We start from the raw sequence: 22,726 nt of genomic DNA, 5'->3' as shown, positions 1-22,726 counted from the left end.
CCACCTAATAAACATACCGGAAATTCAAATTCTCCTTATCAGTCAGATCCCCAAATGCGACCACATCATCCCCATCCCCACTGCCAACCCCAACTCCATCCCCATCCTCCCTAATCCTCATCCTATCCCTCCTCCGATTCTCCCACGCCAACACAACCCTCAGCACCCCGATTAACGCAATCTCAATGAAATTCGCCACAACCATGGACCAAATCCCCAAGGTATACCGCGGTGCCTGCTCAGAGCGATAGAAGAACGGCCCTGCAATGTTACCCGCACACACGCCGAGGAAGATCATCGCGTTAGTAACGACCTTCTTGGTATGGCCTGCGATATTACCCGTTAAGATGGACAGGATGAGGACGAAGGAGGCGTTGTATGAGCCTGTGAGATAGTAGCAGATTAGACGGCCGACTTGGTTAGTGCTGGGGAGGAAGGCGAGGCCGAAAGAGCCGGCTAGGTTAGGGAGAAGGAAGAAGATGGCGGTTAGGCAGCGGTTGTTGGGGGGGAGGCGGTCGTTGATGAAGACGGCGATGATGATCATTAGGGATGTGAAGGCACCGTAGGGGATTTGCATTAAGGTTGTCACCACTACGTCGGTGTTTTCAGTGAGTCATTGGAATAATGGGAATATGTATTTTGCCAGAAAAGGCGAGGGTACGTACGTGTTGAGAACCCAAATCCTTGGATGATCAGAGTGCCAAAGTTGGAGATTCCTCCATTGGGAATGTTGCCTGATAGACCGAGCAGTAGAAATACCCAGACTTTCCAATCGAGAAGGGCTTCGAGGACTTGAGTCGGCTTGAGGGTTTTGTTTTCAACACCGGTTTGATTGTCGCGGAGTCGCTCGATGGTTAGTCGTCTTTCTCGAGTGGAGAAAGTACGGGCATTGACGGGGGAATCGGGTAGGAAAACCGTGATGAGAACGCCCCATAAGGCACAGAGGGCTCCGATGATGAGAAATTCGTATTTCCAGGAGGCGAGGGCACCATTGATCTGCCCGATCCCATACCCTAGCAGACCACCCAGGGCAATTCCAGCTCCATTCGCCGTGTACCAGATTCCAATGCGGATGGGCTGCTCGCGTCGCGTGTACCACATGCTGGTAATGAGCATGAAGGCGGGATCACTGTGTCGTTAGTTACGATTTCTTGCATACTGTGTGGAGCAACTTACCTGCATGCTTCAGCGGCCCCGGATATCACCCGCAGAACAGCCAGCTGAGTGAAGTTCTTTGCGACAGCTGCTAATGTTAGACTTACGATCAATTAATTTGCGGTGTACTCACCCTGTAGCATCAGAAAGAATCCCCATAGGAAGATATTCACGCCTAGGTACTTTCCCACAGGGAAGCGCTGAAGGAGGAAGTTTGTAGGCAACGCCCAGACGAGGAAGCCAAAGTAGAAGACAGAGGACAGCCATGAGTATTGCTCGCCTGTCAATTTCAGATCCTCCTTGATGCCAAAAATGGCTGCATATGACAGCGTAGTTTTGTCGATCTGTCCGTGTCAGAAGATCCCATCCGAGGAATCTGCACACTCACGTAGTAAAAAGCATAGCAGACTGAGAGAAACGGTAGGATGACCCAGTCTATCTTGCGCACTAATTTCTTCAATTCCTCAGGCTCTGCTGATTCCAGTTCACCGCCATCTGCAAGGAGGGCGAGTGCTGTATCTCCATGGCTGACTTTGCCGGGGTGATGGATGTCCTCGACATGCGAAGGGGACCGCTTGTGAGCATCTTCTGGGTGTTCCGTGGCCATGGTGACTGCTCTTGCGGAGTAGGAATGAGATGAGGAGATCCATACTCGCAGGACCGATGTATACAACCCCCAAGCCAAGACTGGGGTCAAGGTTAGCGTGGGGGATCGGCATCACCCGCAGCGGATATTTCTCCGCATTTTGACCGGCTAATCCGGGGTTGGGGTTAGACTTGGCGAGACCATTTTCTCCGCATTTGACATCTGTTCTTTCTTCTTGACATTGAGTCACTATTGAAGGCGAAATGTCGATACTGAGTCGAGAGGAGGTTGAGAAGCACTCGACACGCGAGTCGTGTTGGGTAGCTATTCATGGTTCCGTTTACGATGTCACTGGTAAGTCCAATTGGGGCCATCATCGCCAACTACTCACACCGCCAGAGTTCCTCGATGAGCATCCAGGTGGCGCACAGGTAATTCTTCGCTGCGCAGGCAAGGACGGTACTGCAGACTTCGATTCAGTCCACGATAAAGACGTGCTCTCGCAAGCTCTGCCACCATCGGCACTCAAAGGCATTATCCAACCAGACACTCTCGTGAAGGCATCCAGGCCCCTTCCCAAGACATCGGCGACAGCAGAAGAAAACCCTCCGCCTCCGCTAAGCAGTATAATAAACCTAAACGACTTTGAGAAGGTAGCTCAGCAACATCTTTCCCCTCACGCATGGGCGTATTATTACTCCGGAGCCGACGATGAGATCAGCAAACGCGAAGGTCAAGAAGTTTATCAAAGGTTGTCCTTCCGTCCTCGAATTCTCCGCAGCATTCGCAGCGTGGACACGGCGACCTCGATTCTGGGCCAGTCTGTCTCGTTGCCAGTCTACATGAGCCCGTGTGGAATTGCTAAATTCGCACATCCGGACGGAGAATGCGCAATGGCTGTCGCAGCGGGCGAGGAAGGATTGGCGCAGGTGCTGGCGAATGGCTCTAGCATGTCCATTGATGCTGTGCGAGCGGCTGGCATTCACCCCAATCAGCCGCTCTTCCAGCAGGTGTATGTCAACAAAGATATACAAAAGTCGGAGGAGACAGTCCGACGAGCTGTGAAAGCAGGTGCTAGTGGATTTTGGATTACAGTCGACTCCCCTGTTGTTGGGAAGCGGGAGATGGATGAGAGATTAAATCTTGAGGTTCAGGTAATCACGTACTATGACAACGCTCGAGAGCGAATCTGACTTCTACAGGCGCGCGACTCTTCTGTCAAAGGACAAGGTGTCGCAAAGACCATGGCCAGCTCCATCTCGCCGTATATTGACTGGGATATTCTCAAATGGATCCGTGGACTTACCGATTTGCCGGTGGTGATTAAAGGTATCCAGTGTGTGGAAGATGCAGTTTTGGCATATCAACATGGGGTACAGGGAATAGTCCTGTCCAATCATGGTGGAAGGTCTCAAGATACGTATGTGGAATTCTAGCCCCAAAATATTGTATCCCAGAGGCTCACACTCAACAGCGCTCAACCTCCACTTGTCACTTTACTCGAGATCCGACGATATGCACCACACCTTATCGAAAGTAACATGCAAATCTTCATCGATGGGGGCATTCGACGTGGAACAGATGTTTTGAAGGCCCTTGCATTAGGTGCAACCGCTGTTGGGCTTGGACGGCCATTCCTGTTCAGTCTGGCAGCAGGTTATGGAGCCGACGGGAACCGTCGAGCTATTCAAATCTTGCGGCAAGAAATCGAGATGAACATGGTATTTTTGGGAGTGACGAAGCTGTCGGAATTAGGGCCACATTTGGTGAATTCGATGAGGCTAGAGCGAGATGTAGTTGGCTCGGTGAAACTGTGAAAAGAGGTTGTGTAGAATACTGGATATGGTTATATCCCCAATTCACATTGTATGGGTTAACATCCAGGTATAGCCTTAACCGGAACACAGACCAGTTCGCACTAAATGGCGTTAAGAGGGGGCATGGGCTGACCAGTGCATGTTAGTGCGTAAGCACTATTCCCCATGGAATTGACACGGGCTTATCGAAGCCATTCGGATAGCGGGAACACCACGGAATTAATCTGGCTGGTGGATGTCACAAACAATGCTTGTGCTTAGTTCCCCTCCCTGCTAATTTTCACTCGGTACCTGGTTATTGCACTACTTTAACCCCCTCATCTGTCCTCTTCCAACATTCTTCTTACGCCCTTCAAAATTATCTATCCATTCACTTTCTTTGTAACACACTTCACATATTCCAACTCAACCCAATGGCTTCCTCCGCAGAACCTCAGACAGCTCCCTTCGGCACTTGGGACAGTCCCATCACAGCCGCAACCCTGACGTCAAAAGGAATCAGTTTCGCCGGCATCACCGCCACGGTTCGTCCCCTTTCCTTCTACATCCTACTACGTCCGAATTAAATTGACCTCACTCGTCAGGCGGATGGTATCATCTACGTGAACGAAGGCCGCCCTGCCGAAGAAGGTCGCAATTGTATCGTCGAATGGCGCAACAACCAGCCCCGTGACGTCCTACCAGCTGCATACAGTGCACGCACCGCCGTCCACGGCTACGGTGGCGCGGCCTTCAACACCACGTCAGATGGGAAGGTCATTTTCGCAGACTGGAAGACTCATGGGGTGTATATTTTGGATCCTGCAACCTGCGATGTAGCGGCCGCCGTGGAGCCGGATGAAAAGATCTGGTACGCTGCGTTCAATTCGCACCCCAAGAGACCAGAATTGGTTTTCGCTATCAGGGAGGACCATCACGGCAACGAGGTTGTCAACGAGCTTGTTGTAATTAATACTGAGAGTAAGAAGGTGGAGGTTGCAGCGACAGGAGCGGACTTCTACTCGCATCCCACGTTCAGTCCTACTGGTGATAGAGTGTCCTGGATCCAGTGGAACCATCCCGAGATGCCATGGACGGGGACCGAGCTGTATTCTGCGACTTGGAAGGATGAGAAGGTTGGAACGCCCGTAAAATTGGCAGGAAATGGCGACGAAGAAAGTATTTTGCAGCCGAGATGGGGACCGGACGGAACTTTGTTCTTTGTGTCGGATCGCACTGGATACTGGCAGTTTTACCGCTGGAGCCCGGATGGGAATGATGAGCCCCGCGCCATTGTTATTGAAGGCCTGGAGAAGGGCGAATTTGCTCATCCAGAATGGCTCTTAGGATCGTATGACTCTCTTACCTTTTTGCTCACATAGTACACAGCTAACACGATGCAGTTGCACATATGTTCTTCCCAACGCCAATACCATTGTCGCAGCATGGACGCAAAACGCAACAGAGCGTCTCGTTATCATCGATCTCGAGAAAAACACCTACACCTTCCCGGCCCATGTCGCATCGCTCACGGGCATCCAACACAGCGCTGTGGCTCTGACATCTCCTACCAGCATTGCCGTCATTGCCAGCACTCCGACTGCCCCCAGCACTGTCTACCACATCTCTCTCACCTCCAGCGATGCCTCCGTACCAACAGTCCTCCGCTCCTCCTCGTCTGTCACCATCTCCGACACTTACTTCTCTCGCGCTCAACACATCTCATTCCCGCGCACCATCTCCACCCACCCCAACACCCTCTCACATGGCTTTTTCCTTCCTCCCACGAACCCCAAGTACAGCAGTGCCCCAGGCGAGCTTCCTCCACTCATCATCACCATCCACGGCGGACCCACCATCCACACAGACCCCGGACTTAACATGATGTGGCAGTACTACACCACCCGAGGATACGCCGTTGCCCTTCTCAACTACGCCGGCTCCTCCGGCTACGGACGCGCCTACCGCAAGCTCCTAAACGGAAGTTGGGGTGTACTCGACGTACACGATGCCGCAGACTGCGCCCGGTACCTAATCTCCGAAGGCAAGGTGCACCCGTCCCGCATTGGCATCACTGGCGTGAGTTCCGGTGGATACGCCACCCTTCAGGGAATCTGCATGTTCCCGACTCTGTTTACTGCTGCGGTCAGCGTCTCTGGAATTAGTGACGTCGAAGCCCTTGTGGCCGAAACACACAAGTTTGAGAGCCACTATGCCTTCCGGCTCTTGTTCGATGATAAGGTGCCCGAGACAGAAGAAGAGAAGCGAAAGGTGTACCGCGAGCGGAGTCCCAGGTTCCATGCGGATATAATCAAGGCCAAGCTGTTGCTGTTGCAGGGTACAGCGGATGAGATTGTGCCGTTGAACCAGGCGCAGGCAATGGCTGAGGATGTTCAGCGTAGCGGTGGAGTGGCCAAGTTGGTGATCTTCGAGGGCGAGGGACATGGGTACCCGCGCAAGGCGGAGAATGGCTTGCAGGCTAAGAAGGTGGAGGAGAGCTGGTGGAAGGAGAATTTGGCTGAGGTCAAGGGGGAGTAAATGGATACTGGGAGAGTCCATGGCTCATCACGGGTAGATGCCCAGTGAGAAGACATGTAACCTAGGCGCATCTAATTCTACAAATAGAAAGTACCATGATCTCTCGCCCATCAATCAATAGCCCGCAAGTCCGTCACGACTACATAGGAGCATACGAGTAAATTTAATTTAATTGGTCATTGGAAACATCCCTGGAGATCGATCAGTATCCAGTACTAATATTTCGCCTGCCAACCCATCGGAGAATGCAATGGTCAGTATCTATTATATTATATAGTATAGTTGACATCTACAGATTGATACCATTTTCTTAGAACAGTAAAGCAGGTACCTACTCCGCCATAGTTGACCCCCACCCCGTTCCCCAGAAAACAACCAGATCAAAGTCAATACTTTTTGAGCAATATGTTCAACATCGATTCTCTTCCCTCTCACACTATATATAAATAAAGAGAGCGCGCAGAAGAAAGAGAGAGAAGACATGATAATCCTCACCACCAATCCCACCCCCCAACCAAAAAAAAAAAACCAAAAAATGCTCACACTCGGATTCGAACCGAGGATCTCATGATTACTAGTCATGCGCTTTACCAACTAAGCCATGCGAGCAATTGATGCTGCTGAGGCAGCATATTATGTTATACAAGGCTACGACATGTTAAATAGGCAAAAATCTGGGATCGCCGCAGATATAACATGTGCTGGGTAGGCATACTCGGCAGTGAAGAAGCCACACTACCCATACAAAACACTACGGATAACAAACAATGCATATAATATAATGCAATATTTGATGAGGTAGACCGTAAGATGGTGAGCCGGTTAGCTGGTCTGGAGACGCCTCGGGCAATGTATATGCATGTACTGCAGCCAAGAGACCGAGATGGATTTAAATTAAGAACGGCGATGGTGTGGTTCTCGGAGAAGGCCCGGATTGCATCAGCACTTGATATGGACCCCGGGATACAACGTAGTAGGGGGGGATTAAGCTTGTGGTCGCCGATGGTTCAGTCGGTGTACACTGTACAGGGGGTTTATCGATCACGATCACCGGATCGGGATCTGTGGATGTTGAATGCGTAGGGAGCGGTAGTGGTGGCTGTGATGGTTCAATCTGAGGGCTGATCGTGAAGAAAGGGGTGACTGGTATGGATTATTTCTGTACTCTGGGATTGAGTTTGTTCGGTGCAGGTGATAGGCATAGCTTGATTAGATTCTGGAGGGATGGAATGTGTCTTCAGCTTAAGGGTGGGAAGGTTAAGTACTATAGGAACAACCACTGAACATCAATAAGATCCAACTATGTCTCGAATCGCGATCAGTAGGATCATCTCCATTGTGTGATATGCAACTATGATTTCGACCCCTATATTTTCTAAAGAAAGTGTAGATACTAGACAGTGCACAACTAATGTCAGGCACCATCTCCATCCCATCACTTCTCCCCAGAAAGAAATAAATATAGCAAAGGGAGAATTCTCCGAACAATTAACAAATCAATCAACCCCAAATAATATCCAATTCCAAATAAATCCTCACCACAAAATCAATGTACACCCACTCATTGCCTCATCCCATCGATCTACTCAACCACTGATGGACTCAACCATGGTTCTGTGAAGATAGTCAGCGACCGGGTCGGGGACCAAACCAGCTAAAATCTGCACTAACCAACGAATCCCCGGCATTTCCATCCTTCCATTCCCCTTCGATCGTCTTGTTTCCCCTGCACATCCTCTCCCCGACCGTCCGAAGGAACCGCTGGTCCACGAGGGTGATGTCTGCAGCTAGGATTAGAATTTTATATACCATCCCTGCATTAATGATGACCTGATATAGACACTGAATGTATATATTTATATTCCCATGTGCGCAATTTACAACACCAGTGTTCTTCAGAAATTCTCAATGAGAGGAGGAAAAAGTAAATGGCTGAGACTCACTCACTCGGGGACTCCCGCCCAAATCGGCCCTTCACGTTTCTGGTTCTGGTTTCGGGGACCAGTTGTGTCACCGTATGTGATTGGAATGTGTGGTCCCCGAACTGCCACTCACTCACTCGGCCTCGTTGTTCACTTCAAAATCGGTGAGGAAGTCGCCGTTACAATTTCCTTGTCCCGTACATTTCGCATTGTGATGTTGCTGGATTGGGATCCTTTCTAATGGCTCGATTCTCGCCTTCGTCTTGTTTATTGCTTGTATGATGAAGGTATTCTTTATCTTCGATCACCTACTCCTACTGTTCTCTGTATAGCCACAACATGTTCACGCCAGTACATACCACGTTCGGGGCGTTGATGCTCTTCCAGGGCTCTACGGGATTGCTGTTGCACAATGGGGCGGTTTTCGGCATTTCTTCGCTCCTGTCGGGCGCTCTTTTGAATCCGACGAGGGATAATGTGGCTCTCATTGCTGGTCTAGTGTCAAGTGTTGTCCCCGTCGCTCTTTTCTTGCCGTCTGCCATCCCATCATATCCCACTGCACCAAGTTCTTGGGGGTCGTGGCTCTTGACCGTGGGCCATGGGTTTCTGCTGGGATGGGGTACAAAGGTAGATGAAGCTGAGTTCCTTTTCGAGAAAAGACAGCCGTAGGTGCTGACGGTCTTGTGGGATAGAATGGTCGAGGTTGCACGTCCGGCCACATGCTCTGTGGCATTTCTCGATTGTCGCCACGCTCGTTCATTGCTACCGCTGTCTTCTTCACCACCGCCCTACTCACAGCCAATATCTTCGCTGGCGGCTCCAACATCCCCCCGTGTGCCGGTGGAACACCCTGCTACATGCCTGTCTATCCGTCGACTGCGGAGTTCGCCGTCATGCTCACCACCACAGTAGTTACATCCGTGATGAACTTTGTCGTCGTTCCCCGTACCCTCGAGAGATCCGAGCGCTCAAGGACTATATTTTCGTATCTGGCGGGTCTGGAATTTGGCGTAGGACTGCTATTCTCTGGAATGGCTGACCCAGCCAAGGTCCTGCGCTTCTTTGCCTTCCTGTCTGACCCTTCGCGATTCGATCCATCACTGGCACTCATAATCCTCTTTGGAATTGGCCCGTCACTGGTAACCTTCTTGTCGACCAAACCGGGCCAGCAGACCGATAACAAGGCGGAACGGTCCACACCCACTCTAGCGGCACAATGGAGACTTCCCACTGCGACTGTAGCCGATATTGACTGGAAATTTGTGGCAGGCGGGGTCGCTTTCGGCCTCGCCTGGGGACTACGCGGAGTATGCCCCGGTCCAGCCATCCTGCGCAGTGTGCTCCAGCCTGTTTGGGGGCTTGCAGAGATGACTGGTTTTATGCTAGGAAATTTGATGTGATTTGTTTCTCGTTGCTGTGAAAGAGTGGTGGTGCTGCACCAAAAGCCGTTCTGGAAGGGCCATGCGCGGCGGGATGGCCGAGTGTTTCCATTCATGAGCTATGCAAGCAATCAGGCATCAGCACAGCTCATAAATATTTCCGCGCAATAGATGTACATAGAGAATCGAGGGCCGCAATGGCCATTAAATGTGAATATATTCAGACAATGCTTACAGTTCAGTCTTGACATCGTAGCCAGTGCGCTTGTTCTTTCCATGGGCACCTTCTCGAGATTCCTGCTCAGATCCCGGCATGAAGCCCTCCAGCTCCATCCACTCTGCCGCAAATGCGGTAACCAACAAGCTCCAGTCCTCTACTGTCGCCAGGTCCAAATGTTCGCCGTCGTCCTCAATGCGATGCCAGACTGGCGGGAACCCATGGGGACCCGCATCGATTACGTGGAGGATCTCTACTCCGCGTTTCATGAAGGGAATATGGTCATCCTGGATACCGGAATAGTAAGGAATCTCGTGCTCGCTTTTGGAGGCATGCGTGAACCACAGCCGCTGCCGATCGGGATCATTGCCAGCGGACTTGAACTGGTTGAGCCGTCGCAGACGGCGCTCAAGTGCAGCTAACTTTTTGTAGGCCCAGTGTGTGGTAGGGAAGAATGACTGGATGGTTGGATCTTTCGAACCCAGCAGATCCAGGAGAACAAAGAGGGATATCGAGGCGAGAGGAGTCTTGTAGATGGACATGGCTGGGTGGACATCTGAATCCCATTGTTCGGCGAGCGAGCGAGCACCGTAGAGGGAATCAGTGTCGGTCCAATACTTGAAGGCCTCCTCACCGTCCAAGAAAAGCACCTGAATGCCCGTCTGCTCATCCAACGGATTTGTCGCGCCTTGTGCCTGCATGGCCTCCCACTTCTTTGTCAGAGCTGCATCGATGCTCCTCATAGCATGCATAATCATCGCACAAGGCGCTGCGCTGTCAATAGCCCCGATGAATCCTTCCGGTTCGTATTTGCTGTCGTAATGGGCGACCAAAGTAAGTCGGCCAACGTCGCCCGGGGCCGCCCACGGGGGGTCACGGGATGCGATCAAGTTCACAAACGGCACATCTTTTCCATTCGACACGGGTGTCTTTGATGTCGAATTTTGAAAGTCAATTCTCCAGTCAGGGAGCGAGTTCCGGAAGAAGTCGACGAAGTGGTTCAGCACGGCTGTCGATCCGGAGGTCCCAGACACACGAGGCCTCAGGATCGGTGACAAAATGGCGCCGGTATGAATATCGAAATCATCGTTCGGGCGAGGAAGAGATTCTAATGTCTGATCCGAGATGGCCTGGTATGCGTTGCCTGGAGCGAGTAGGAAGAGGACGGTGATGTAGATGGAGAGCAAGGGGGCCAGAAGGCCACGATAAGCTGAATACATCGCAGGGAAGAGCGGGGCGACTGGGGTCAGCGCGTCTTCATCGCAAAGGATATGGATAGCGTCTAAACAGCCTCCAATGTAGGAGGATGGTGACGATGCCGACGAGTAAAGCCAGAGGGTGGTTTGTTGAGGAAGCGATGGTGTTTGGGGAAGGTTCAAGTCTATTCCCATCTATTGTCGGCCCGTCAATCGAACCTCCGACCGCCAAGCCGGATCACGTTGCGGAGCTTCAATTCCCAGAAAAAAAAGTCACCGGGCCATCCTTTCGCACTGAAGTCAGTCTTCACATCGTGTCCGTTCGACTCTTCTGACCTGCCAACTGGCGCGAATATACTGCCGGAAGCTCAGCGCGAACTCATAAGGCCCCCTCGCCAAACCACCCAATGCGGCCTGTCATCCTGCTGAGCGCGCAATTGCGCTCCGCACTTCCCCGGAGCGTGCGGAGAGACCTCAACAGCAAGCTATTTGCTCGATTCAAGACAACTCAGAACCCTGTTCCTCCGCCGAAGCCCAGCGCTCCTTTCATCAAGCGAAAGGAGCCTATTGCACCCCGGAACCCACAGGCGTCACCTGCCAAACATGCTAAATTGACGTTTCGCAAAGGTATAGCTCCCCCGCTAAGTTGCCAGGATAAGGAGAAAATCGTGCTGATTCGACATTTGTAGGGCCACCCGAGAAGGTAGTGGTGTATTATAGCGGAAAAGGGAGGACAGCTGTGGTAGGAACATTGAAGCTCGTTTCTCTTTTAATATTTGGAGTTTCCTGTTTCCTTCTTGCTCCAGCATTCGCATCATCGGATGAGCATCCATGGTACCTCGCCCCTGCAAGTAAGTATGCACGGTCGCTTGTCCGATATACTCCTGCTGACCCTTGGATAGTTGCAATTGGCGGTACTCTTCCGATGATCTTCATCCTCTATACCACAGCCCCGTTTGTCGTCTATGTGCACGTTGCCATTCCCGCCTTTGCCCGCCGCTCTCGCGAGACAATGATTGAATATGTGAAGAACCTGCCGCCCACGGCCACCTTGTACATGACTACCATTCGTTCAAGTTCGTTGCCTCAGCAGACAGAGGTCAGACTGGGTGACTTGGTTCTCAACAAGTCTTTTCTCCGGCCTGTGACCTTTACCAATTCAAAGCCCGCGCCCTCTCCATGGTGGGCAGGAAAAACCCCTCAACACTTTTACACGGATGTGAGGGCCCAGCGCTCGACACAGTCCCCAAACTACTTTCCTACATTGTGGGATGACGTGTTCAAGAAAATCCAGAACAATGGCTTGAAGAAACAGAACTGAGAGATTCACTGAACATGTTCGATACCAACCAGCAGAGTAGAAACTTTGACAGTGCACGATCGCAATCAAAGGCCCCGGTCTGTGTTTTGGCTGTTTGCTTCGGTAGCCAGCGAAGCGGGTTGCCTTAAGCTCATTCACAGCTCTGAACTCAGGTCTATCTCTGCTGTTGCACAATTTGAGTTCGTGGCAACACAGTTCTTTCCTCGCCAAGGACTTTACCTGTTTATCATCTACACGCAGCCAACTCTCACCTCTGATTTCACTTTTTCCCTTACTTCTCGTTTACCATTCCTACTTTCACCCAAAGTCGCTCCTACCGTTACATTCTATTGTCCACTACTTCCCGCACATCATCATGTCTGCACTAAAGCTCAACCAACCCGAAACCCTTCTGGGGTTGAGTATGGCCGAAGCGCGGATGATCATTCTCGGTGTACTGAGTTCTGATAAATCTGGCAAAGTAATTTCCCTTATTCTCCAGCTATAGAGATTTCTCTGACAACAACTACAGGTTGACTTTGATAAGATGGCCGTCAAGGGAGGCTACAAGAACGCTCAATCTGCCAGTACTCTCTATCACAAGGCTAAGCGTAGGCTTTTCGATATCCATAATAACCCGGCCGATCAAGAAGCTGGTATCGCTATCAGCCCTGCAAAGGAATCCGCTTCCACTACTGCCACTCCCAAGAAAACGCCCGCAAGCGTGGCAAGGACAAGGCTGTCGCCGATGATGACAACACTGGTGCTATCGAGACTACACCAACTCCTTCTAAGGGGAAGCGTCAGAAGACGGCAGCTACCGCGAAGACCCCGAAGACCCCTCGCTCTGCGCCGAAGGCTGTGAAGACAGAGGCTCCGTAGGTAGTTTTCACCCCTTGTGCCTGTCCCTATTGCTGATTGTATCACTCCTACATAGAAAATCCGGAGGCGCCACTACTCTCACACCGGCCGAAGACAAAGTCGCCGTGAAGATGGAAGAACATGATCCGGAGCTCGAAAACAGTACCATCAAGGAGGAGTCGAAGTCTTCTGATGACGAGGAACTTATGAGTACCAGCCAGATGAGTGCAGAGTTTTCTGGCATGGGACAGCGCCCAGATACTCCCAAGTAAATGGGTCTGACTTGAAGAGTTTGATAGCGTGGTCTTGTCCTTCTCTTCACAGCGAGTGCTCTATGGAAAATTACACAGCAGTTTCTTATGCAGTACCATGAGCTGGATGGAATGAAAGGAAGAAATAATTTGTTCTCTTTGATCTGATATGGTCGGCGTGATGGGTTGTCTATTACTCTTAGTGGTTACGGCGCTTTGCAGTTCTACTGTTTTCCCAGTTCGTGGGTGTCAGTATCGTATCCAATCAACTCGGCTTGAAATTCGGAAAATGGGGTGGTATATGGACCTCGGTAGTAGAGAAACATCTATGTCTCAAAAAATGTACAAAAAGTCATGAGACTCGAACATTCGCACGATATACATAAATGGTGCGACTAATCGTAATTAACCCACTTTTCAAGCCCACATTCTAAATGTGATATTCAGTACTACTCCCTATTTTACGGCCGAGTCCCCTGGACATGCGCTCATGCGGAGCGGACTGTTTGAATATTCGATATAATATGGATAGAGAAGAGCGCAAATGAACATTCAATGAATGACAACACTTTAGTTAAAAATGTCTTGCCAAATACGGCAAGGGGGCATGCCATAGCCATTAGCTCCCTGCATTGCAGTGGAACAGCATGCCGAACAGAATAGTTTAAGATCTCTGAGCAACTCTGTATTGCAGCTCGCCTCAATGATCATCCCCAACAGGCCCAATCTCCTTGTCATGAATTCCACCAGTTGATCGGCAGACAATCCTTTCCAAGTACGACGATGATGATAGTAGGGGGGAATATATCTGACGAAATATGAACTTTGCATTGGCTGTATTCCACGGCTCAGAATAAATTCATATATCGAGCACGCTAGATCGTAATGCTTGTAGTATTCTCAATCTCAAACATGTTTTCACTAAAGCATCACTAACCACCAAAGGTCTTAGTTAACTTTGTGTTCCTGAAAAAAAAAAAAGGGGGTAGAAGAACCCATGCAAGAGTTATTGCTCATCCCCTTTCTGCATTCCAATGAAACTGCATACAGCAAGTGAACGACAAGGTCATGGGACTATTGTGGAGAAAATATGTCAGATCAGTTCACAACCATTGTCGTGAAGAATGCTGGCTCAAAGTCAACTGGGTATAAATACCCCCTCTCTCTATACCCCAGCTCCCTCTGTATCTTCGGGGTTAAGATTTTAAGTTGATTTTAAACGGCTTTCAAACTCCAAAAAAATCCTGTCCCTTTTCGCATAAATCGGTCCACTCATAAGCTATACCTACAACCTTCACAGAAAATGAAATCTACCCTTGCAATCACCACTACCCTCCTGGCTACCCTCGCCAGTCAAGCGGCAGCCAGCTTCCGAATCGGCTACCAAGGAGGGAAGTGACAATTACGCCCTCCCAGAAATAGACGACAGGGGCGACTTTCAGACTATTGTCTTCCTTAACTTATATGGAGACCCCGACCTTGAACTGTGGGAGTACGAGACCCCAGAGGATTCAGATGGAAAAGTCTTGATCCGTAACGAGCAGCGAGGGACATACATCCTCTGCGGTGCGTCTTGGGGCGAGTGTTACGCTGCAGAACAGGGGACCTTATTCCATCAACCAACTCAACTCGCGGAGATCGGTGGTAGAACCTACTACCAAATTCTTGCAGACGGCAGCGATGTTGACTCCCCAGATGATCAAACATTCGCTCTCCAGGGCGGTAATACCTTGACACTCGCTTCCGCAGACCCCAATAATAGCCAGCAGTTTCTTTCGATTGAGGAGGTGGATGAGTAGACAGACTAGGTTGGGGGAGGTTAGATGTGTGGTATTCTGTTTATGTCTCAATTTATTCTTTCGGTTCAAGTGTCTATGTACGGGTGAATGAATGAATGCCTGGGGATAGTTGGTAGCAGAGTAATTAGTAGGGATAACTTCCACTTTTGTTTTCGTCCCTATTATGTTATATTCCAGGCCCTTATATAAATACACAGCCCTTGAAACTCCAATTAAACTCACTGCATCGAAATCTCCTGCAATTCATTTTGGTTGTCCAACACACCAATGTGGAGATATTTCCCACCTTCAACAACCCACATATTTCCTCCATCAATATCTTCAATAGTAGCGAAAAGATGATAGTACTTTACTCCATCAATGTTATCCCACTGGATTGATGTAAAGAAGGTTCCTTCGGCCTCAGTAGAAAGACTGCAGCTTGTCGACTGCCCGCTGCAGCTAATATAAGATCCCAAGTAAACATTGCGAATCAAGAACCCTTGATTGGTGTTAATGGATTCCCACTGATCCAGGTTGGGGAGGCCGTATATGTTGTTGTTGAAGGCTATGGTTTCGTTGGCATTTGCCGCGTCTAATATCGGGAGAGCGTACTCGGTTCCACCGCGATAGCCGATGCGGAAGTTGGGTGCGGCTTGGCAGATGAGGGCGAAGAGGAGAGGAGTGGTGGTGGTGGCGAAGAGGATGTGTTTCATTTTGATTGTATGGGATGGATGTAGACTTTAGCGACGCGATAAGCTTTTAAGGTTATGGTTGCTCTAAACCTTGTGCTTGAGCTTAAGCAGTAGGTGATTGATAGGTGCGAAGAAAGCGGGGGGTAGAGATGATGGAATTTATACTAGATCATTGGTTTGGAGTAGTATTATTATAACATTTTGAGGCGAGCTGAAATAAGACACTATTGTGTCTTAGAATCATTGACTCTTCGCTTGGTATGTAGTATCTCGTACCTACGTACTATCTACTAGTGTTCTGGAATGCAATCTGCATGTCTTGGGCCTTATAAAGCAAGGCAAGCCCTAGGAGATAAAGTTTGAGTTCGGGTAAGTCTCCGCGGAATGCAACAGGGACAAAGTTCGGAAATGCTACGGTTCGACGACCACAGCTACAAATTCCGTTACCGGAGCTCTGATGTCAGGGGCTGTGAGACAACTATGTGAGTGGAAGAAGGTGGAGTCCATGGAGGTCATGGATAATGTTCCTTGCGGGATGTCTCCTGAACGTCATACCGTCACAAAAATTATCCGTTCGATCCCCTTCTGGTATAACCGTCATGGACTCGGAGATTCCGATGCTGGGCACATTCTCAGAGCTATTCTGACTCGTAATCTATGTAGAATACTACACTGGATGTAGGTAGGCCGATGATGAAGAGGTTATATGGGAAACGAGTAGGTAATGAATACGACCTAGGTTATCTTGCAGAAACTGCCACGATGATCACTACAATGAGTGATCCTACTTTCAGTGACAGGAGGATTGAGGTAGAATTTTATATCCAACTTGAATTCCTTTTCTTTCGTCTCCCACAGAAGAGCATCGTTTCTTGTTATTACCTAGCTCCCCCTCTCCTCATCAAGTCTACAGCTAGACTTGCAATCGTTCAGTGCTCTCTCGAATCCTATCACCTTAGTAACGCAGGAGATTCTCTTTCTGTCAAATTTGATTACGCTCGCAGCTTTACAGTGAGACAAGATGTAAGATCAATTCAGCCTGGTCTTGGCATGCACAATACCACGTCGTTTTATCATCTAAGGACCGCTTTCCTGCAGCGAAATATGTCCGTTTGACGCCCAGAATTAGGTCAACAATTGGTCGCCGAACGAGAATACCGGGGGGAGGTATACATTCTGAAGATGATAGAATACATGCAATTAGTTCAACTAGATAAGATGTTATCAAATAGGAAACGTAACGATAATAGATGGACCATAGGATAGCAAATGAAAGAAAAATGGTTACCACCCCGGAAAATGTATCCGTACTAGTTTATAGGGCAGCACTACTACTACTAAGTCCCCGACTGGTGATTTTCCGAGGCTGTACTGAGCCGTATTATATACTAGACAAGGGTATGCGTGAGAACCCTAATCGATCATGTGATTACCATGCTTTTTATCCCTGTTGCAGCGTGGAAATAACGCCTTCACGGCACTTGTCGGACATATCGTGTGTTTTAGGATAGGAGAATTTATCTGCCGATTATATTTTGGGGATGAAAAAGGCTGGAACATGTCCACGAGTAGATGACCTTGTTTTCTTGGATTACTTGTATATTTTATATACTGACGCTACTGGACCTCATGTACTGCTGTACATTGTCGATACTTTATCTAGTACTCGGTCGGTATATTGAAGATGATTGGTACTGAGTGAAATATAATTTACTAAGGGCGGTTTGATAGTAGTGATAATAATGGGTGTAATATTAAGTGTCTATCAACAGGGCATCTTCCCTGGTTTACCCCTGATACTCCGCGTTCAGCCCCCACTCGACAGCAGCAATCTGCAAAGCAAGGACGGGAGAGAACTGCCTCGACCAGGAAAAGCTGCCCGTCATGTACCAGAACCCTGGCATTCCAGTCGGTCTCCAAACCTATGAGCGAGAACTGTTAGCCATCTGGCGACCGGAAAAAGATGGATGAGAAATCGTAGCGAACTTACACCAAACCGTTCCTGGCTCCCATCCAAGCTACAGATCACGCCCGGCACCTTGTCCAGAATCTCCCTAGGCACGATGTGCTCGATCAACTTGTCCGTGCGTTCGAAACCCGTCGCAAGGATAACAACATCCGACTCAATCTGGGTACCATCGGCGAGGGTGATTCCTCCAGGGTAGTATTCCCGGACGCCTTCCTGACATCTCTGCACCTTAATCCGACCATCGAGAATCATCCCGCATGCACCCTGGTCGATATAGAAATGACCCCCCTTAATCAGCTGATGATCAACGAGACTATCGCCCTGGTCGCCTCTCTTGACCGCTAACCCGGCCTTTTCCAGCCCATCCAACATGTCCTTATCCAATACGGACATCATCTGCGATGCACCAACACTGAGAGTCCGAACAATGGCCGTGGGGAACGAGTTACCCAGAAGGTCCGCATCATAAGTGCTCAAGCCCGGCGTATCCCACAGTTTCACTTGGAGCTCCTCCACGGACTTGAGAGAGGCCACGAAGAGAGGACTGCGTTGCACTATCGTGACCGATTTCGCTCCATGACTGGCAAAGTCCTGGGCGACGTCGTGTGCGCTTGTTCCGGCGCCGATAAGGGTGATTTTCTTGTTCTTGACGTCGGGCATCAAGCTGGCGGATTGATGGGCGGATGTGTGGAAGATCTGGCCCTTGAACGTATCCTCGCCGGGGAAGGAGGGCTTGATGGGGATGTCGCTGAGTAGACCCGTCGCGAGGACGAGGTGCTTGGTGGTGATGCTCTGTACGCTGCCGTCGTTGGATTGGAGGTCGACCGAGTACCGCTTGGTCGACGGATTGTACTGAATGTTGGTTGCTAGCGTGCCGTGTCTGACATTGAGACCCAGAAGATCTCCATAGTGCTCCATCCATTTGACAATGTGCTCCTGGTCGAGGTAGCGCGGCCACGTGGTTGGGTACTTCAAGAACGGAAAGTGGTCCATGTAGCTCGGAGTGTGTGATTTGATTGACGTGTACCTGGCACGCCATGAGTCTCCAGGGCGCGCTGTTTTGTCAACGGCCAGATATTTGAGGCCGAGGTTCTGCAGGTGAGCGGCCAGAGCAAGGCCCGATTGACCGGCGCCCACGACCAAAACTTGCAGGTCGCTGTCCTCGTTGGTCGATTGGGGAACAGATCCACTAGACTGTATCTCGGCCGCCTTCGCCCTCTCTGCCTCCAGCTCGTCTTGTCCATTCAGACGCTCAAGCACAGTAAATACCGTCCACGCCTTCCACTCATCGGGCCCCACGTTCGCTAGGCGAAGAACACCCCTACCCTTGCCAGCCTTGGTTGTGAACCCAAATCCGGCCTGGATGAAGCGCATACCACCCAGGTCAGCCAGGTGTGGTTGCAATGCGCCAGGCTGATCGAGTTTCGGGTCTGAAAATCCACTTGTGGAGCTGGCGACGTAGCTGGAGATGGCCTGGGAGCCATTATGGCATGCAATGTCCCATGAGAAAGAAACGAAATCGCGCCACCAAGATTCCTTCTCCAGGAAGTGGGCTTGAATAGCATCTGGTTGGCCTGTGGAGAGGCTCTTTGAGAAAGAGGTGAGCCACTCGTCGGCGATCTTGGCTGCATTAAGCTGTTCTGCATCTATGGAGGGGTGCAGACTGAGATTGGGAAGAGCCGCTAGCGGCGGATATTCATTGGAGATTGATCCCATGATAAATGGCAGTGAGTGAGAGGGTTATGAGAGAACTGAACGAGGAAATGTCTGTGTTGCTGAAAACCCAGTTGGTGAACAGCACTTATATAACCAAAAGCTGACAGCTGCGTGCCGGATGAATCCGACAAAGTGTTTAGGCCGACAGGTGTTTAGCGGCTATCTGTTGGAATACAAGGCTGCTGGAGTGGAGCTGGAGCAGCCATTGCGCCTGGTTGCGATCGGAATCCCCATCCCCCAGCCTCAACATCCTTTGTTCGTATCCAAGCTAAAATAGTGGTATCATACTACTCCACCTGTTTTGTAGTGGTTTTATCCATGTCAAGCTTGTTAGTGGTGTGTGGCCTAAGCTGCCTGGACTGAAACTCTAGACCTTTACCAGTTTTCTTGATTCTGGCGGTAGGATACACAGCCCTACGGGGAGATATAAGCATCTTTCCTAAATGCGGTAGTACAGCCAGATCTTTAGCAATTGAAGGCATCCCGCTGTGATCCTACTTGTTAGTTTTCAATATTTATTTGAAAAGAAAATAAAGTGCTTCAAACTGTTCATAGAAGTAATTTCTGTGACTTCTCACAAGTAAGGGCAGGATAGCTGATGAATAACAGGGTACTCAATGTTCTCTTTCATATTCGAAAATACAAGACGGGGGGAAACCCGAACATCTTTACCCAAGCAGGCAGGGCTAGTGGACACTACATAGGCGGCTACCAATGGCTCTTTAAAAAGGGGCCAAGCCCCCATACAGACCCCACTGGGGCCGTCCCACACACGATCCACCTACTCAAGTATTCGCCAGGGAACCTATAATCCAACGGTTTAGCCGCGTCTATCTATTCGTGCCATCGTGTCATCCTTCCTCGTGCTGGCACATTGTCATTCGCTACGTTATTAAGTTCAGCCTGGCTAAGCACTGCCTGTACGACCACCCACACCTTTGTTCTTCTACCACGCCACGGGAAGCTAGACAGCTGAGCCTCACCAATGAGATAGATGTAAATAGCGCAGATGCGATATGCGCGGGGCGAAGCCACGTGTCTGACTTGCATAATGGATTCTATTACTAGATGATTTGTTGGGATATTTATTGTCAATGGAGCCAGGAATCAGGTGATGCCTCGCTATCTCTGCTGCTTACGTGGGCTCGTTCACCACCAACACATAACCTGATATCGATCGAATCCTATGTCTATGATTGAAGCAATCCCTGTTCTTTGTCTTCAAATACTGGGGCATTCGAAGTTGCCATGTTCAAGCACCAGTTTCCTGCTGTGAGAGGGAGGAAAGGAATTAGCCCCTGTTTTTCCACTTAAGCGCAGGCAGGTCTATCCCTTCCCCGAATTATCTCTGCCGCCCGCTCTGCAACGGCATACACCGTCGACATGGGGTTCGCTGCTGTCACAGTAGGGAACACACTAGCATCGACAACTCGCAAGTTACCAGTCCCATGAACCCGCAACTCGGTATCCACGACACCTCCCTTCTCCCGCGGGGCCATGATGGCCGTCCCGCAGAAATGATGCGCCGCCACGACCGATGCCCTCAACGTCTCCTCTACGACACCCGGGTCCTGAGTCTCAGGGCTAGGGCCCGGTGCGGAGCCTAGAATCCCACTTAATGGGGAACAGGTTGGGAGGGAGTGAAGAGTTTTGAAGTGCGCTGCCATGAGTTTGATGTCAAGGGGGTGCGATAAATAGTCAGGGTCGATGATGGGCTTGTCAGTAGGCTGGGAGGAAGAGAGGTGGACGGAGCCGCGGGAGAGGGGGTAAGAGGGTATTAAGCCGAAAATGGCCATGGAGTTGGGCAATGTGCTAAGGAAGAAGCAGGCTGTGGGCTCGGAGGGGTTGGCGAGGAGGTTGTTGAGGGGGGGATGGGGAGGGTGACGCGAGAGGAGGTCTGCTTCAGCACCCGAGCGGACGAAAGAGATGGCCTGAACGCCTGGAGTGGGGGAGGCGGTATCCGGCAAGGGCTGGATGGGAACGGGAAGCACGGCCATGAGGTGGTTGTTAAGATTTTCTCCAACGGAAGGGTTGTCAATGATGCAGGGAATGCTGTGCGTGGAGAGGCGGGATGCAGAGCCAATGCCGGAAAGTTCGAGGAGTTTGGGGGTGTTGAAGGCGCCCGTGGCGAGGATTACTTCTTTAGTGGCTGTGATGGGAGAGGGATCATTGTGGAGAAGGACCCCGGTGGCGGTGATGGTGGTGCTTGTCGTGTCGAAGAGGATGCGCTCAACCGTGGTGTTGGTGAGGATGCGCAAGTTTGGGCGTGAGGCCGCATACTGAGTGCTTGCGCTGCGGACGCCTGTGGTGGTGATGGTAGCCGTGTAGGGGCGGGTGCCGGTGGTCGGGGTCGGGATCAGGGTATCACTGAAGGCGTAGCCCTTGTCCGCGAAGGTCTTATTCCAGGCATCAATGATGGTGTGATTCCTTGGTTCCGCCAGTGCTGGATAGGTAACTTCGATGGGACCAGTTGCGGCGGATGCAGCAGCGCCTGGACCATCGCCAGGGGCAGCTTCGGGGCAGATATGGAAGCTACGGTGAAAGTACGGGGCCAACGACTGCCAGGACCAGCCGGGGTTCCCCAGCGCCTCCCAGGCGTCGATGCCTGCCGGGGCAGGTGGCACAAACGCCAGCCCGTTGATGGCGGATGTACCGCCCAGCAGGCGGCCCGCAGCGTAGTCTTGGTCGCGGTTATTCAAACCGGGCTGGCGCGCAGTAGTTAGCATCCGATAACTGACAGACAGAACTCAGTTTGATAGACATTAGATAACACATACCTGCGGTACCGCTTTGAATTGCCAGTCCACTTCCGACCCGCTCAAAGTGGGCCACGCCGCGGGGTTCTGAACACGCTCGTCCGAGCTGCGGTCCGGTCCCGCCTCCAGCACGAGCACATTGACGTTGGGGTCTTCCGACAGGCGGTTGGCGACCACCAGGCCGGCGGTGCCACCGCCGATGACAATATAGTCAGCGGTTGGGTAGGTCATGTTGGTCCTAATGATGAGTGTGTCGTTCAAGCAGAAAGTTAAGACGAGAGGGTCGTGTTGGTGGACTGATCCTATAATAAGGTAAACAGTGCGGGAATGCGTGTTGCTTAAATACTAGGAGTCAGCACACACAATCAGAGGGGATTATTCTTAGACTCAGTGGAGGATGAATCTGGACAATCTGTAGTGGGGTCCAGTGACAGAACCGGAAATGGCTATGCCGCGCACTATAAAGTGCGGCAGGTACGTGGGGTTTGGCTACGGGTACTTTACTGCTATCTACCTAGAACTTCCCACGCCAGCTTAGGGTTGAAGGGCCCCATCGCTTAGGCCTCGGTCAGATTTTCGGCCCTCACTAGGCTCCACACAACGCAGCACCA

The 22,726-nt window shown here is 50.7% G+C and overlaps 11 protein-coding genes and 1 non-coding gene across 12 annotated transcripts; 6 read left to right on the top strand and 6 right to left on the bottom strand.

Annotated features, from left to right (window-relative positions):
* Positions 1–4: 4 nt before the first annotated feature.
* BO83DRAFT_439754 (MFS allantoate transporter) lies at positions 5–1,762 on the bottom strand (the record flags this gene model as incomplete). Its single annotated transcript, XM_025536199.1, has 5 exons — positions 5–591; positions 666–1,129; positions 1,177–1,243; positions 1,289–1,499; positions 1,544–1,762. 5 exons carry the CDS (start codon positions 1,760–1,762, stop codon positions 5–7), a joined length of 1,548 nt encoding a protein of 515 aa, XP_025385337.1.
* A 242-nt stretch (positions 1,763–2,004) lies between these two features.
* On the top strand, positions 2,005–3,558 carry BO83DRAFT_366645 (FMN-dependent alpha-hydroxy acid dehydrogenase; the record flags this gene model as incomplete). The annotated part of the gene is made up of 4 exons (XM_025529723.1): positions 2,005–2,095; positions 2,141–2,895; positions 2,944–3,161; positions 3,216–3,558. The coding sequence occupies 4 exons, from the start codon at positions 2,005–2,007 to the stop codon at positions 3,556–3,558; spliced, it is 1,407 nt and encodes a 468-aa protein (XP_025385336.1).
* A 316-nt stretch (positions 3,559–3,874) lies between these two features.
* On the top strand, positions 3,875–6,163 carry BO83DRAFT_343708 (S9 family peptidase). Its single transcript, XM_025528701.1, has 3 exons — positions 3,875–4,082; positions 4,143–4,888; positions 4,941–6,163. The coding sequence occupies exons 1-3, from the start codon at positions 3,972–3,974 to the stop codon at positions 6,073–6,075; spliced, it is 1,992 nt and encodes a 663-aa protein (XP_025385335.1). The 5' UTR covers positions 3,875–3,971; the 3' UTR covers positions 6,076–6,163.
* A 448-nt stretch (positions 6,164–6,611) lies between these two features.
* On the bottom strand, positions 6,612–6,684 carry BO83DRAFT_t206. Its single transcript has one exon. It is a non-coding gene; the product is annotated as a tRNA-Thr (tRNA).
* Positions 6,685–8,251: 1,567 nt separating this feature from the next.
* Positions 8,252–9,502, top strand: BO83DRAFT_105224 (YeeE/YedE family protein). Its single transcript, XM_025525888.1, has 2 exons — positions 8,252–8,624; positions 8,690–9,502. Exons 1-2 carry the CDS (start codon positions 8,337–8,339, stop codon positions 9,395–9,397), a joined length of 996 nt encoding a protein of 331 aa, XP_025385334.1. The 5' UTR covers positions 8,252–8,336; the 3' UTR covers positions 9,398–9,502.
* On the bottom strand, positions 9,491–10,945 carry BO83DRAFT_380853 (glutaminyl-peptide cyclotransferase family protein). The gene has a single exon (XM_025531851.1). The coding sequence runs from the start codon at positions 10,811–10,813 to the stop codon at positions 9,608–9,610; it is 1,206 nt and encodes a 401-aa protein (XP_025385333.1). The 5' UTR covers positions 10,814–10,945; the 3' UTR covers positions 9,491–9,607.
* Positions 10,946–11,196: 251 nt separating this feature from the next.
* On the top strand, positions 11,197–12,110 carry BO83DRAFT_401326 (uncharacterized protein; the record flags this gene model as incomplete). The annotated part of the gene is made up of 3 exons (XM_025533456.1): positions 11,197–11,416; positions 11,479–11,640; positions 11,692–12,110. The coding sequence occupies 3 exons, from the start codon at positions 11,197–11,199 to the stop codon at positions 12,108–12,110; spliced, it is 801 nt and encodes a 266-aa protein (XP_025385332.1).
* Positions 12,111–12,465: 355 nt separating this feature from the next.
* BO83DRAFT_391495 (putative histone h1.3.) lies at positions 12,466–13,222 on the top strand (the record flags this gene model as incomplete). Its single annotated transcript, XM_025532905.1, has 4 exons — positions 12,466–12,570; positions 12,622–12,745; positions 12,799–12,967; positions 13,027–13,222. 4 exons carry the CDS (start codon positions 12,466–12,468, stop codon positions 13,220–13,222), a joined length of 594 nt encoding a protein of 197 aa, XP_025385331.1.
* Positions 13,223–14,504: 1,282 nt separating this feature from the next.
* On the top strand, positions 14,505–15,000 carry BO83DRAFT_391494 (uncharacterized protein; the record flags this gene model as incomplete). Its single annotated transcript, XM_025532904.1, has 2 exons — positions 14,505–14,596; positions 14,631–15,000. 2 exons carry the CDS (start codon positions 14,505–14,507, stop codon positions 14,998–15,000), a joined length of 462 nt encoding a protein of 153 aa, XP_025385330.1.
* A 218-nt stretch (positions 15,001–15,218) lies between these two features.
* BO83DRAFT_391493 (uncharacterized protein) lies at positions 15,219–15,695 on the bottom strand (the record flags this gene model as incomplete). The annotated part of the gene is made up of 1 exon (XM_025532903.1): positions 15,219–15,695. One exon carries the CDS (start codon positions 15,693–15,695, stop codon positions 15,219–15,221), a length of 477 nt encoding a protein of 158 aa, XP_025385329.1.
* A 1,743-nt stretch (positions 15,696–17,438) lies between these two features.
* On the bottom strand, positions 17,439–19,392 carry BO83DRAFT_439748 (flavin-containing monooxygenase). The gene is made up of 2 exons (XM_025536198.1): positions 17,665–19,392; positions 17,439–17,596 (listed from the first exon to the last, which is right to left on the bottom strand). Exons 1-2 carry the CDS (start codon positions 19,357–19,359, stop codon positions 17,462–17,464), a joined length of 1,830 nt encoding a protein of 609 aa, XP_025385328.1. The 5' UTR covers positions 19,360–19,392; the 3' UTR covers positions 17,439–17,461.
* A 1,045-nt stretch (positions 19,393–20,437) lies between these two features.
* Positions 20,438–22,346, bottom strand: BO83DRAFT_343694 (GMC family oxidoreductase; the record flags this gene model as incomplete). Its single annotated transcript, XM_025528700.1, has 2 exons — positions 20,438–22,064; positions 22,137–22,346. 2 exons carry the CDS (start codon positions 22,344–22,346, stop codon positions 20,670–20,672), a joined length of 1,605 nt encoding a protein of 534 aa, XP_025385327.1. The 3' UTR covers positions 20,438–20,669.
* Positions 22,347–22,726: the final 380 nt, after the last annotated feature.

The sequence above is a fragment of the Aspergillus eucalypticola genome, assembly GCF_003184535.1.
Source record: "Aspergillus eucalypticola CBS 122712 chromosome Unknown BO83scaffold_23, whole genome shotgun sequence".
In the NCBI taxonomy this organism is placed as follows: domain Eukaryota; kingdom Fungi; phylum Ascomycota; class Eurotiomycetes; order Eurotiales; family Aspergillaceae; genus Aspergillus; species Aspergillus eucalypticola.
Note: the sequence above shows the minus strand (reverse complement) of the source record. Positions and strands in the feature narration are given on the sequence as shown.